The sequence below is a fragment of the Schistocerca cancellata genome, chromosome 4 (assembly GCF_023864275.1).
Source record: "Schistocerca cancellata isolate TAMUIC-IGC-003103 chromosome 4, iqSchCanc2.1, whole genome shotgun sequence".
NCBI classification, from domain to species: domain Eukaryota; kingdom Metazoa; phylum Arthropoda; class Insecta; order Orthoptera; family Acrididae; genus Schistocerca; species Schistocerca cancellata.
Window position 1 is genome coordinate 591,295,341 of NC_064629.1, and position 15,808 is coordinate 591,311,148.

General features: G+C 44.0%; 1 protein-coding gene across 1 annotated transcript in view; it reads left to right on the forward strand.

Annotated features, from left to right (window-relative positions):
• Positions 1-2,733: 2,733 nt before the first annotated feature.
• The window catches only part of LOC126184341 (uncharacterized), a gene marked incomplete at its 3' end in the record, with an annotated part of 778,475 nt that continues 765,400 nt past the window's right edge, over positions 2,734-15,808 (forward strand). Inside the window, exon 1 of the mRNA XM_049926718.1 lies at positions 2,734-3,093. Coding sequence (XP_049782675.1) covers positions 3,079-3,093 — 15 coding nt within the window. The remainder of the gene's footprint in view (positions 3,094-15,808) is intronic.

Sequence of the window (15,808 nt, forward strand, 5' to 3'; positions counted from 1 at the left end):
TTGATAAGATGAAGAATCCCCAGATATATCATGTGTGGGTGAGTGTCTCACGGAGGAAGTTTTTAAACATTTTTGTCACTGCCAAATTCAAACGTTGCTAGAGCCACAGACGAGGCACTGGCAGTTTGTATCGGCAGAGTATTGTTCTTGAGTCGACATATCGCATTTGTATCAGTGGATGATACGGTAACAAATCAAGATCAAATATGTCAAATGTTGCACGTGCCAAATCTCTGATTTGTCAGGGGAACCGAGAAACAATGTATCGCTCTTTATATATAGTTTATCTGTATCCAAAAAACTGAGAAGATACTCTGATACCACAGAATTAAGCCGCTCACTTCGTCACTGCAAAAAATAATAAGACAAATCAGAAAATAAATAATTTATACATACAAGGGAATACTAATAAACTGACTGTGTTCTCAGTGGGAATAAGAAAGTTTTTGCTTCAATTGCCATTAATATTTGGGCAATATGTTCTACGTGTGATAATAAAAAATACTCAGTTCTATCCGAACAGGCCTCGGAAGGCCCAACAGTATCGACGGACCGCTGTGTCCTCCTCAGCTGAGGGGATGATGCGGATACGGAGGAGCATATTGTCAGCACACCGCTCTCGTAGCCGTTGTCAGTTTTCCTAATCGGAGCTGCATCTTCTTAGTCAAGTAGCTCCTCAGCTGGGGTCACAAGGGCTGAGTACGTCCTGCTTGCCAACAGGCGGACGCGGTCGGTCACCCATCCAAGTCTTAAACAAGCTCGACAGCGGCGAACTTCGGTGATCTGACGTGAACCAGTGTTGCAACTGCGGCAAGAAATACTGTAGTAATGTTTTAACAACCAATTCCCGTATATTTTATATTTTTAGATGAAAATAACAAAATGAAATTCAAGAAAAATCTTTCGATACGACTTCTGTTTCTTACACAACCCCATTCTTGGGATCAGATGTTACAAAGTTCACAGTAGAACTTCATGTGCTGTTGAGGAAGACATGGCACCATAGGCAGGAGGTCTTCCTGTTTTGTAGTCGGTAAACACGGCTGCTTTCTCAGATGACGTGCGGCATAGCACTCTCAGTGTTTACCCTTTTGAATTCATTGACATTTTTCCATTCTTCTGTTTCGGAGTAAGAATTTTTAATAGATGTTTGAGGGGAATGAGCATGAGACATTTTGATCATAGGCCTATTGTTCAAAAAATGGTTCAAATGGCTCTGAGCACTATGGGACTTAACATCTGTGGTCATCAGTCCCCTAGAACTTAGAACTACTTAAACCTAACTAACCTAAGGACATCACACACATCCATGCCCGAGGCAGGATTCGAACCTGCGACTGTAGCAGCCGCGCGGTTCCGGACTGCGCGCCTAGAACCGCTAGACCACCGCGGCCGGCATAGGCCTATTGTATTTGGAGCTCTTACACGCTTATAGTGACAACATTTCGGCAGTGTCTTTAAAAGCAAAGCAGTTGTTTGCATTGGAATTGCGTGGAATGGGTTCATAGCTTTTAACTCAAGGATCTTTCTTGCCCTTCTTTCACCATGCACCCATTAGTGATAAACGTTTGAAAGATTTTCTCAGTGATTTGGCTCTTGGAAAAAGTCTAGGGACACGCAACAGAGTACCGAGAACACAATAGTTTTGTATTAGCAGAAGAGCCAACACCCTGTTACGAGTGGAGGCCGAAATGCACGCGTTTTAGCTCAAGCAGGCTAGCGTGAGGAGGGAAGAACTATACTGACGTGAGGTCTGGAACATGACAAGGAATGAGAATTCAGAAAGCGGACGTAATTAGTTTGATACTTAACTTTAATCCATTAATGATGAACGTCGCTCTTGACGGTACATGACTGACAATATTATCTGTTCAGAATACATTCTGGAAGCTAGTACTTATAGTAACTGAATATGGCGCCTTGCTAGGTCGTAGCAAATGACGTAGCTGAAGGCTATACTAAACATTCGTCCTTGCAAATGAGAGCGTATGTAGACAGTGAAGCATCGCTAGCAAAGTCGGCTGTACAACTGGGGCGAGTGCTAGGAGTCTCTCTAGACTAGACCTGCCGTGTGGCGGCGCTCGATCTGCAGTTACTGATAGTGGCGACACGCGGGTCCGACGTATACTAACGGACCGCGGCCGATTTAAAGGCTACCACCTAGCAGGTGTGGTGTCTGGCGGTAACACCACAAATAGCACTGAACTTTATGAAAAAATGACGCCTAGAGCGTTTGACATTTACACTCATAAATATAACTACGTCGGTTACACTTATCTGCTGCTCGGTGTGAGTGTGTTCGGTAGATGTCTTCTTTTAACCTACATTAAGCTACGAGTAAGGTAAGAATGGTGTGAAACGATCTGTACGTGATCTGGACGAGCGAGTGTGTTCTTATCGGTTGCTAACTAGAGTCGGCTGTGGCGCCCGATAGCGCGAACAGTGGCGCTGCTAGCGAAGGCGCCGGCTGAGTGGCGCGTTATCTGCGAGGCGTGGGCCGAGGCGTCACAGCGTGCAGCCGTCATAGACGGCGAGGCATCCGCCGCTTTTCGCCAGCCGGCGAGTAAATGGGCCATGTGACCGAGGGTGGATTGTTGCGGCGGCGGCGGCGGCGGCTGCGCCGGCGGCGTGGAGGGGGCAGCCCTCGGCGGGGAGGCCGCAGGGGAGGGGGCGGGCGCCGCAGCCGGCGGCCGGCGGCCGGCGGCTGGCGTGTCAGTGCGCGCGCGACCGCCGTCGCATGCTGTAGTCGGTGGTGCGGCCGCCATGTGGTCCGGTGCGTGCGACCACACGTGAGCCATGGGCAGCGACTTCACCCGCTAAGCCGCCACCCAGTCATGGTTAGGGTGTTCCACCTGGGGCTGGTTGCTGCTGTTCTGAGTGCCCTGTCGTTGGCCAGACCCCTACAGCCGGATAGACTGGAGGCGCACGAGCTGATGGTGGCGCCCGAGCTGGCCGTGCGCAGTGAGCGCAGCGCCAACCTGTCGCACATCACGGGACCCGCGCGCAAGATTCAGATGTACATCAAGAACAGACACTTGCAGATCCTGCCTGACGGCACCGTCAACGGCACGAGTGACGATGTCAGCGACTACAGTGAGTAGGAACCGGTCCTAAGCCCTGACACTTCCGCCGGAAGTGTTCTGCGTCTTGTCTAGGCTAGTCTTCCAGAACGCTGTGTCTTGCTTTGTCCACTTGTCTCCCTGCCTCTGTGACGAAACGTGAAAGTAGATTCTCAGTATCCCGCAATTGCCTGGAAATATCGACGTGACCACCTCTACTGGTGACTCCTACAATTTCTCCAAAAAATGAAAAACAAATAAAAAATCGCAAACTTTACTTATATTTCCGAATTCCGGAGATGGAAGAGGCTTATATTAAACTAGCTGAGTGAGAAAATTCGAGGCGTGAAGAACGTGTTTTGACTCCGCTGTGAACACCTAAATATACAAAAGAAAATGTTGCATCATTCCTGAAATGTTCACGATTTGCTTAAAAACCGAAAAAAATGTGTAAAAGTGCCTATTTCAAACTACTTCGTCTCGAAGTATCGTAATCATCCTGTTACACCTTCCTTCGAGCTCGCCGGAAGCAGTTCTCCGCCGAAAATGCTAGTAAGTCCAAAATTTAGACAACAACAGAGGTTCTTCCGTTCCGCTGTCATCTTATGAGCAGTATCTTTGTTTTTAATTTTTTGTTAAATGCCCAGTGACGGGGGGAAGATACTTTCGTCGACCGTTCCATTTTTCGGGAGCGGCCGAGGTAATTTACTACGAGGCCGAGGCCCGGCCGCGTATTGTCAGCCGCTACTCTAGAACATGATTTACGGCCAAGTAAATCCTTCCTTTCGATTTAAGAGGCGGGCGCATCTGTAGCGCAGCGGAGTCCCGCGGAAGCGGCCCTCGGGCCGTCTTCCGGGAGCAGGCTGCGGGCTCCCACCACCGTTTGCCTTCGAATTAACGCGGATCTACTAACGGTAACGTGTTTGTGCAGCGGAACGTGTACGCTTCTAGTTGTCTCGTTCTTTCTTTCTTTGGCTCAAGTTTCCTCATTTGTCCATAGACTGCACATAGTAACCGGTCGCTGTGAAATATTCCCCTCCGCAGTGGTCTCTCTTAAAACTGTCATTTTTCGCCTCAGCACACACACGTTTAGTGGTGGTGCGCTTCTCCTGATACAATTTAGCTGCAATGTGGTTGAGCAATCCGTGGTAACTGCTTTTATATTGCGCGTTTCTATTCGTATCGTACTGTTACGTTTACTAAGACTAGAGAAACTTATTGTGTGATATCGCGTTTGTTTAGCCCTCTTATCGAGCTCCACAGTGTATTTCGCATTAACCTTGTACCCTGCAGCAATACCGATACATCAGTACGGTGTAATCGATTTGTAACTGTTTGATAATAGCTGCCCATAGTGAAACCACCTTATACGTGCCTATCTCACTAACATTTAGCTTCTTTGAAATTAAACTTCCGACGCACTGCAGTCACCACAGATTTCACTTTAATAAAAATAAGAAACTGTTAAAGAAAGCAGACATTACATTATACGACATACAGATCTCACTTTAACGAATAAATTCGCTGAGACTACGGAAGAAAACTAAACTCACACTGGCTGCAGTCTTATTAACACGTTTTCGTGTCACCATAACTGAGTTCTTCAGTTTGTTCAATCCGACGTTTAGTACGCAGCGACACCGTATTACGTATTTCGTCGGTAATCTGGTGAAAACTATTGTAAGGGCAGTGTTTGAGTACCGCTGCTCCGAGAGCGAGAGCCATTGGTCTCGAATTCCGGGTACTGGCGGCTTTTGGGTTGCCATCTGACAGCATCGTAAGCAGGCCCGGGGAACGTGCGGAAGGTGGAGGCGGCGTTGTTTGTGCGGGCAGTCGAGCCGAAAATTATAGGCGCAGGCGGGGGCGGGTCGGGGGTCGCGGCGCTCCACTTGTCGCGGGTATCGGCGTCGGCGTCTTCGTCGGCAACGCGGGTACCCTTCCAAGGCCAGAGTGCTGCGCCAAAACCGGTTCGGTGCGCTGGCCGCGCCAAATCGCGATCCGCTTCCACCTGTGCCCGAGCCGCCACCACGCGCACCCACCTCCGCTGCTACTTACCCCGTCTAATCTCTCCTCTCCACACTTCCTTTTACTTCGCGCATTGCGGGTGAATAGGGCGGCCAGAGGCCGCATCAGTTCCTACAGAACACCACAGTAAACACTGAATCGTACGAAGTCTAGTTGTGTACTATTGACTGCTAGTAGAACTCCCAATAACACGTAGCTGTAACTTGCAAGTTCTACGTCTGTGTTCCGCAAGACACCGTGCAATCTGTGGCAGAGTCCGTGTGGACCTCCATCGTACTATCCCATCTTGAAGCTGACGCACTCAAAACTGTTACAAGCAGGCACACAGGTGACGCAGATCTGTCGTGTAGCGTATTGAACTGGAGATTACGTGCTATTTTGTGACGCCGCCAGTGTGTCAAAACAAATTGCACATTTCCTCCTTGAATCTCCTCTGTTTAGATTATTTACTATTATGTGTCACAGTCGTCTAGAATCCTCTAAATGATAATACTTTCACTATTTGACCGTTATTTTATTTCCTTTTGGATACACTATTACAACAACCTACATAAATCTCTCATTTTGTACTGTAACACCCCATAATAAGTGGCATTTACATTATGATATTAGTATGATCAAATAATTAATATTACCTTCTTGACATGTAGATCGACATGCAGTACAACTAATTTCGAAATGACAATAATGAATCACTTAAAATGACTGTAAAGCCGAAATTGCAATATCTGCTGCAGAAGTAAATAAAATGAGTCAAATGACGAAACCATTGTCATTTTAGATACTGCGTGCGTGTGAAATCTTAAGGGACTTAACTGCTAAGGTCATCAGTCCCTATGCTTACACACTACTTCACCCAAATTATCCTAAGGTCAAACACACACACCCATGCCCGAGGGAGGACTCGAACTTCCGCCGGGACCAGCCGCACAGCCCATGACTGCAGCGCCTGAGACCGCTCGGCTAATCCCGCGCGGCATTTTAGATACTGCTCTCTTTCCTTCATTAACCAAAATCTCTAAGAGGCCCATAATGACGGACAGCACTTAAAATTCGATCGGATATCTCTCGTACATGAAATACATTTTCTGTCATTTTTCTAACGTTATTCCTTCTACGTTTACGTAATTCTTTCACCTCCAGACCGGTATTCCTAGATACTTCACTGCAGCATGAAACAATACTTGACTCGTTCCATAGGTTAAATGGCGACGTGAAAAACAAGCGGTTTTCATTTGTTTCTACATTTTATTACAAACTTTTAATCTTCTGTGTACTACCAAGTTCTCTCTTTCCTTACCTTATTTAGTTGGGAAGGCTTGCTGAATGTGCAGTAAAGTAATGCTTGGCAACTACCCAAGTTGCCACCGGCCCTACACCAACAGCACATGTTGGCCGTGGTCGAAACTACCACTGACTTCATCTCTACTGGAATGCCGTCTTCTCTTCAATATGTAAATCGTGTTCTCTGAACTTTCGTGTCAAAGTATTGGTATAGCGAGAATCTGAGGCGCATATGAAGAAGCAACTTAACATTCTTCCTGCCGGTGTCTTGAAAATCACATGAAATTCCTGTGTGATAGTACAGCTCTGCAAATATTTATGTAGATTGTCGATTCTTCGTTTGTCTAGTCCATAAAGCTGCTGTTAACACAACCATTGTGCTTGCGACTTAACACAAAAACCAAATAACTGTTGTTTAACGAAATCCCATTTTTTCACGTTTGCGATGAGTTTTGCTCATCTTAGTCTACAATGGAAGTGATCGAATTGTAGATAAGCTAATTAACGTTAACCACGCAAACTAGTTGGCAGTCTCATACGATACCATTTGATTCGTGGAAAGAGAAAGACAACTTACAGTAATGAGATGATGTGTTCAACTATATCCTCGTCTTTCGCGTTTGAATTACATAACGTATAGAACTTATGTACAGTAATTAAAAGTAAATTTGAATGTTGCAAAGTAAAGCGAGTTTGTTATTGGGTAACGGTGTTTTCATATCGGTGGTAGATGGAAAAATCGTTTTATTAGAAACCAATAATATTTATCCATTCTATGGCAGAGTTAGAGGTACAATGGACGTGCCTGCTGGCAGAAAGGAAGCCACACGGTGCCCGCCGGGAGTGCCTCAAGAAAACTTGTCACAGTTGCCCGAGGCTCGGCTCGCATCAGACAGTTTCTTTCCGGATGCAACCCGCAACTCAGGCGCCTTTGTGTAGGTCTCCGCTCAGTTCCTTTTCTTATTTTGCTGGAAGACTAAACAGTATGTTATGGCTGGAATATCCGTGCGTGTACTCCCAGCTGTATGAAACTGGAAGAATAAAAGCTTTCTCCGACGCACATCTTCACTGTCAAAGTAAGATGTTCAGTAGTCGTGCAATGCAGATAGTAGAGAATTCAGCAACAATCACCCTCTATCACTTGACATAGGTCAAACAGTGCATAACATACAGTTGGCGTACTTTCAATTAAAGTGTCGTAGGAGCATAGTACAGGAAAGAAACCGTTGAACGCTTTTAGACTCGTGCATCATGGATCTTCTAAGACGTTCTTCCAATGTACCTCTGAAACATGTAAAATATCGTTATTTTGAAAAGTAAAGGATGTTTCCGAGTGAGTTATCTAAATAAAAACCTTAAACAAAATGCTCGAATGTTTTCTGTTTGATCTCTCTCAGCGAAACTTGAAATTGGGAGAGGTTGTGGTAGGTCTCGAACCCACAACTCTCTTACAACAGTCCATTCGTTTCGGAGAATACGGATAAGGGACACAACAGTCTTCAGTAATATCACCAACAATGCAAAGAACGTTTTATCATAGGCACAGGTATGCAAATTTATGGTGGTACTGCAATGCAGGCCAACATCTTTATAATCTCACGACCGTTCACTAGAGAATTTCTGAACTCACCCAGAATTGACGAAAAAAATGATAAGCGTGTTTTTAATTTGGCATTATTTAATTCAAGCTTATTTTGTTTCTAAAGAGAATGAAAAAGATATCATTATCTCCGGCATACCGTATATATTTTTAAATTACTCCGCAAGAAGGTAAAGAGAGTGTAGATACAGTTGTGGGATCTACTGCCTTTACGAAGTAGAAAGATCTGCGCTGGAGGTAAATGACATGTCAGTAGATTTCAATAGATGAAAATAAACCAAAAGTCCCTTAGTCCTACAGGTTAACGGTATTACTGAAATTTTTATTGTTTTTTTCGGCACAGCAATATGTGAGAGGGGTTACAGTATTTGGTTCGTAGGGACCGCAGAAATACCGATAAGGGAAAAAAATAGGCTGAAAATGGTATATATCATCTACAAAATTCACTTTAACGCTTTAAGTACAGAAATTTTTATTTATTTTTTTCTGACTGAGGCGTTTATGATCTTTATCTTACGAAGGAGACGAGAAATGACTCAGGAGTGTTATTTTCTCTCCCATGAACTGAACACTGAAGTGGAAATGTATGTGTTAGGATGTTTGAGGGTCCTTTCTGTTGTGTATTCCGGCTACACACCGCTGTACCATGCTGAATTTGAGAGTTAACATGGATAACAAAAATGAAGGTTGAATTACGTGAACTGTCGGCGAAATCTTTCGTGTCACGATGAAATGCCTTAAGACAACTAATGTTCGTTAGCAAATTTACTACAGTGTGCACCTGTGTTCAGAACGAGGTGACGTAATGTTTCATATTGTGGACTCGTATTCGGGAGTGACAGGTTTCAAATCCCTGTCCGAGATTCCTGTTTTGATTTTACCGTGGTTTTCGCTACTTCGGCGTCAACGGGACCTAAAACTATTTCTTCGTTTCTCAACAGCGATGCTTGTGGCTATATAGCAAGGTTTATTGTATATGTCGACCACTTTTACAGTCTCATTCACGCCACAACGATGTGCTTCTGTGTTCACGCTCATATTCTATTGTGGCTCATCAGTGAAACGTTAATCTCTTTTCATAGGTATGCCGTTCTGATCCCGGAATGATATATTCAGTCTGTCAGTTTCCTGTTTCGCTAATCGCATGGGATGAATGCAAGATTTGTTTCTTGCTACTTGTCCAAGGCCTCAACCGGTTCCTTCCTCGGTGGCTATAAAATCGATGTCGTCTGTCAGACACGACCTCGCTGCCGACGAGACGAGAAACCCCAGTCACAGAGTCACAGCCTCTTCCTATCTTCAGGAGCCAAAGTTCGTTGAAGAAGTGCGTCATTCTGTCATTTCTGTCCAGAAGAACGCATTCTTAATAAAGAACTGTAATTACGCCAATCAGTGAAGCACACATTTTATTTTATTTTTTTGCCACTTGCGAAACTGATATTAGCGGAGGGAACTCAGTACCGACAACATCTGCAGAAGTATTTAGCTGATGAAACTTCCCGGTTGAAAATGCCTGTCAGATCGAAACTCGAAACCGGGACCTTTGCCTTTCGCGAGCAAGTGCTCTTTCATAGAGGTACTCAAGCACAACTCACGACCCGCCCTCACATCTTTACATTCGACAGTACCTAGTTTTAATATGCAAGACATTTTCATAATAGCGTACACTCAGCTGTAGAGTGAAAAATTCTTTCTATTTAGCTGTTACATAAATTAAATGAATAAAAATACAATATGTACAGTCGAGTACTGTGAGTGATTGCAGATTGGTCCCAGGTATCATCAAAGGCTGTTGTTGATGTATCGTATTCTTCATTTCCGTACATTTTTGAGGTCGGTATAACGCAGAGTTTGTTCTTACACTTTCTATGCAATGCGGTTACAATTTGTTTAGTTATATGAACACATGTTCAGATGATTATAGTAAGAGGAAAGGTAATAAGTTCAGAGGTGCACCAACAACCGTTCTAACCCCCCCCCCCCTTTCCTGTGTGTTTGGTTGGTACCCTCCAGAACGCACCAGACAATGTGTCGTGTATTACAGACTCAGACTTGGATGTGCTTCGGGCTTGTGGCGACGAAGCTGCGCGCCAGGCTTCCCTTTCAGAATGCAACACCTTTCGACAAACAGAAATAGACGAGACAGAGGCCAGCTTGCCAAGAAAATGGACTAGCATGAGGTGTGTCATCTCCGGCCGTACGGCAAATATTGCTGCCAGCTGTGTGCAGCAGGCCTTTCACCCGCTCTTTAGACGCTCATTACGGAATAATGCGCGCCACCCGCGTGATCAACTTTTTTATTACTCAATTTTGTGGCCATTACGAAAATGTGAAATTATCCATTAATTATGTATTTACTTTGCGCACAAAAAGATGTGCGACATTTGTAATGTTATTTCTTCGCGTTCACGTGCTTTACAGTTGATCCTGAACTCGATATGAAGCTAGGTGGCGTAATGTTTGAGATATTGGATTCGTTCCCTAAAGGTGTTGTAATAAATTCCAGAATGCCAGTTTATTTGGGCGCCAAACATTACCGAAGCAACTGCAAGCCGTGTTATTTTAATTAGCTACTCCATTTCCAGCACTGATCAATCGAAGTTAAACCTGAAACCTTTGTTTCACAAGAGGAATCTGTATATTTATGCGTTTGGCATTTCTGAGACATCGGATGGGGTACTATGTAGTCAACATAGTCATGGTTCACATCCCGCTACCACTCTACTGCCTCAAGTTTCTCGCAGTTTCTGTAAATCACTAATTTCTTCTTAAGGTTTGCCTAAGGACAAGAGTACTTTCTTCCTTATCCTTTGTCCGATGAAACGTTTCGTTCTGCCTTCACAATCGTAACTGCCAATTGTATTTAATTTGTTACATTATATTATACAGCGTGTAGAGGTGGCGAGGTTTGAAAAGTGTGCGGACTTGATTCTGCTGTGTCTTTAGTGATGAAACAATTTCGAGGTTTAAAACTTAAGACATAATGGCCGGAAAATGGTATGCAACCAGTTCCTCGGTAGCACGCGCTCAGTAATTTCATCATTGTCTTGCATTGCTTAATGCTTACAAGTGAATCGCTGGTTTGTTTCTTACGCACGTGTGTCTTCTATAGACCTCGTGAATTGCAACGTATCAATGCCTTCAGCGATATCGCTCGCAGTATGAAATTTAATTCGAAAAGAGAAAGTGATGGAAACACCTTTGAAACATATTTACCTTGCTAAGTGGAACATCACGACGCATTTCGTCAACAGCATATCAGTTGTGTTCTTTGTTTTCCCCTTTCCACAGCAATGAAACCAATGCATGGCCAGAAATGAAAAAATACTTTTAGTATCCAGTACTTCATATTCTTTTGTGTGTCTGTCCTACTAACCAACTATGAGATTCTCAGACTTTGCTCGTTTATTTTGTGCTTTCTCGTGTTTTACTGCAGGAACATGGGACGAACAAGCGACTGAGTAAACAAGTTTGCAAAACCGCTAAAAATCTCATTCAAATTTCTTGGCCAATTAGATACTTTGAAAAAAAAACATTTCCTCCTCGAAAAGAGACATATAAGTCATTTTACCATTCTAGAATATGTCAAGCCATTTTTGCTGTCAGGTTACAAGATGGTCATCTCGATTGTAATGGGAACCTCGTAGTAGATATATATTGTAATGTTTGTTTCTAGGCCGGCCGCGGTGGCCGTGCGGTTCTGGCGCTGCAGTCCGGAACCGCGAGGCTGCTATGGTCGCAGGTTCGAATCCTGCCTCGGGCATGGGTGTGTGTGATGTCCTTAGGTTAGTTAGGTTTAAGTAGTTCTAAGTTCTAGGGGACTTATGACCTAAGATGTTGAGTCCCATAGTGCTCAGAGCCATTTTTGTTTGTTTCTAGGAGATAGGTTAATTGTACGATTGCATATCACAAATGTTGCTGAGTGAGATAGCGAAACGGTTAAGGTCAAGGATTCGCTTTTTATAGAAGAGGCATTCAGATTGCTTTGTATCACCTTTGACGAATACACGCATGGTTCCTTTTTAACAAACCGGACGATTTTCTTCACCACTCTGAGCCTCTTCCATGTCTGTAACGACTTTATCGTCGAAGGGACCTTACAAACTTCCTTTTTCGTAAATATTATAGCGTTTAGTTGTTTTTACCGACTGTTTTTTACGGAAACATTCCGAGACAGAACGTGTTTGTTCGGAAACTGCCGAGGGAGACTGATATGTGACAGTACGGTGCGGCGCCGTTGCTTGTAATTAACGCACTACGCGCCAGCGCGGCCCAGCGCACTATCGTAACCGCCGGCTATCCGCCTATCGTGCATTGGCTCGACCTGCTGGGAAACGCTTATCGCTGGCGCCTTCGATAAAAGCGATGCTGTTTGTACAATGCCGAATATTGTTGTTGTGCAACTGCGTGCCTGGAATCTATTTCGTCCGCTTGGTTTCACCGCCTACCGGCGCCTACCTATCCGCGTACCTCCGGCTGGTACACTGGTACTGCTATGTACGTGGTACTGTAAATCCTAATCTGTCGTCTTCGTTGTTAAAACAATGATCTAAGTGAATTCCTTTCTTAGAAATATTTTTTCCCATTTCCTTCTCTCGCGTTCATTAAATCAAAAATGCAATTGTGCTGGCGGTAGGTTCAAATGGTTCAAATGGTCCCGAGCACTATGATACTTAACATCTGTGGTCATCAGGCCCCTAGAACTTAGAACTACTTAAACCTAACCAACCTAAGGACATCACACACATCCATGCCCGAGGCAGGATTCGAACCTGCGACCGTAGCGGTTACGCGGTTCCAGACTGAAGCGCCTAGAACACCGGCCGGCGTGCTGGAGGTAGCATGAAGATTTCGTGGTACTGAAGAAATATTGATCCCAGTAACTTTTTGATCTCCTTTAACAGAAAATAATGTCGTTTATCAAAGCTTGTACTTAACATTATTTAATATCTTACTTCCGTTTGAAGACTGACATGGCACTTCGTTTACGAATATCACGGCTAGTCTTTCATTTCGCAATACCTGCCAACGTAGTTTTCTGACTGGCAAGCGAATGTCGTTTCTAGTGAACGATGTTTTTTTTTAAGTTATGCTTAATTTTCCCAAAATTCTGTGCATTAATTTTGATGTACGATAAAACTGTAAACGGTGTGCGCCTTTGTTGGTTTGGAGTCAGCTGTTTGATTCGGGACAGCTTCCTCACTAGCACCCATGAGGCAGCCTTCCATTTCGAAGTATGCTGTATCTTGAAAAAATTTAGTGCGTGTAATTCGTTGTGACGAATGTTTTTCGAGTGAATGGTCGCGTTTCCGCTGGTGATGACGACGAGAAGTGACAATGAAGAGAGTGAAATCTCATGCCGGGGTGTATTCTACGCTCCCCAATCTTCGCCTAGGGACCGCCAACTGATGAATCGTCATCAGTAGCAGCATATACCACAATGCCACGAGAAACTACGGAGAGATTTTAGATTTGTTCTGGAACAAAGGCACATAGTGTAATGTTTTGCAACTTTGGCAAACACTTCCTCCCTCTCCCCCCAATAGCCAAATATTGGCGATGATAATTTCTTCCACCACTACGACATTAGAATTCTAGCTAACCGGATTTGGAACAAGTGTCACAACAGAAATGATGGTGCGTGATCTCGAGTATGAACACGTGATAGGACCTGACCTAACCTAAGACAGCTATTTTTAACTGAAGAAAAGATGGTTTCCTCATTTAGTTTTCATGGCTCTTAGTTCTTCCACGTATCAGTAGCTTCGTTAAATGTAAAGACGAGGAAGTTTTCATAATTAGGCGTAAAAGCATATAACTGTGCATCTTTTATAGTAAGTTGTTTAACTTCTTAGTCCTCGTTTAGTTTACACAACTACTGTCGGGCCGAAACTGACTGGACAAAACTGATAACTCTAGAGATAAAATGAAATCAAATACTCTTGCACAAAAACATTATAATATTCCTCTTTCGATTGTTTGTTTTAATTCCTTTTCGACACGGATGAAGTTAAATAACTTCGGTTTTAGTTAGTATTCGTAGGCTTCTACGTCTGTAGTTATATTCTGTGAACACATCGTCATCCTAATGGAATCCACGTGCAGCAGGAGCACATTGCAACATAGCAATGTCAAACATACACAGCATTTTATAGAAGAAAGATTTCTTTCTGATTTAAAACTTGTCGTAGGTAAAACTTTCCAGTGTTTTTTGAATGTTTGTTTTGGTTCAGTCTTCAGTAGGTGACTTTGAATAGAAAACTGTGGCTTGCTCGAGCTCATCTTAGTTCATTGACTAATCGGAAATCGATGAATTTCAAATAGGTGACTCCGTGTATCGTAAGTCCAAAACAAGACACGACTAGAGCACTGCCAGCTTAGATGACTTTCATGGTAGAGATTTTCACTTAGAGTTAATTATTTACGAAGATTCCTCTATTACGGCCCTTAAGTTTTAAAAGCAATATCCTACGATAAATTTCCAATAAAAACCAAGTGATTACATGATTTTATTCTTATTTATAATAGACGTTATATTGTTTACACAATAATTTAATTCTGTCTAGTGACTCATTGGAGAAAAAATACATTTTACAGTAGAATAAAACCACTTGTATAGTCTTAAGTCAAATATATGTAGCATTGTAAGATTTAAAGATAATAACTTTTTGATTTTAGTTCTAGTTGTTTGGGCTATTATAGGGAATTTCGACGGCATGCTGTTAGTTCAAATGGTTCAAATGGCTCTGAGCACTATGGGACTTAACATGTGTGGTCATCAGTCCCCTAGAACTTAAAACTACTTAAACCTAACTAACCTAAGGACATCACACACATCCATGCCCGAGGCAGGATTCGAACCTGCGACCGTAGCAGTCGCGCGGTTCCGGACTGAGCGCCTAGAACCGCTAGACCTACTGTTAGTTATAATGTCAATACAGGAAGGTTACGATAATATAGTACGAGAGGATCGGAAAAAGATCTCTAAAACTTAAAACGAATTTTCCAGGAAAAAGGCTAAGATATTTTACGTTCTGAACATTCCGCGCACCTCGAAACTGTACACTAAACGTTACATATCTCATAGCTGTCCCAGAATGGATATCGAATTGCAATGGGTTTGGTTGTTCACAGTAACCGTATCTGTTACAGGCCATTTTTATTCATTTCCGATCTACATGTTCGTTTTCCGAGAAATCTGCGCGCTTACAAGATCTTGCTGCCAGATACCGACGGCTGGTTCTCGTTTAATGCAAAACGCCGAATTTAACGTGGCGTTTGCCGATAGCGCCCTCGGATTTTCGATAACTCGAAGGCAATTCGTGACCCAGTTACAGGAGGCGTGACCGCCGCGAAAGGTTTTCGTGAGCTTCGTTGCATTCCGCGTCATGCCCCGCCAAATGCGAGACAGTAAAAAGTGCCGACCGCGCTGCGCAACCGGGCTTAGACGGCACTCCCCGCGGATCGCACTATGCAGCTGCCGTACCCGTTTGACGCTAGCAAAACCGAAGACGGTGCTTCAATTAAAATGTACCAATTGCAAGAACTAACTGGCTGGGGTGACAGCTTCAGAAAGCCGATCCGATTACCTCAGATACGCGAGTTCAATTAAGTAGGGAGCGCAGCGCGCGGCGAGCGTTGAATGAGGAGCGCAACATCCGGTGGCATCCATTCATAATGCGGCGAGAGCGCGTGTAGTATCGCGCTGCAGTCGCAGCCGGTTCTGTCGCTGCAGCGCTACGGCCGTGTGCATCACGTGTGTGCGCGAGCCGACGCGCGCAGAAAAACGATCCGACGGGGTTCGCTGGCACTATTCCGTAGAGTCGTTCGCTTGCTAATA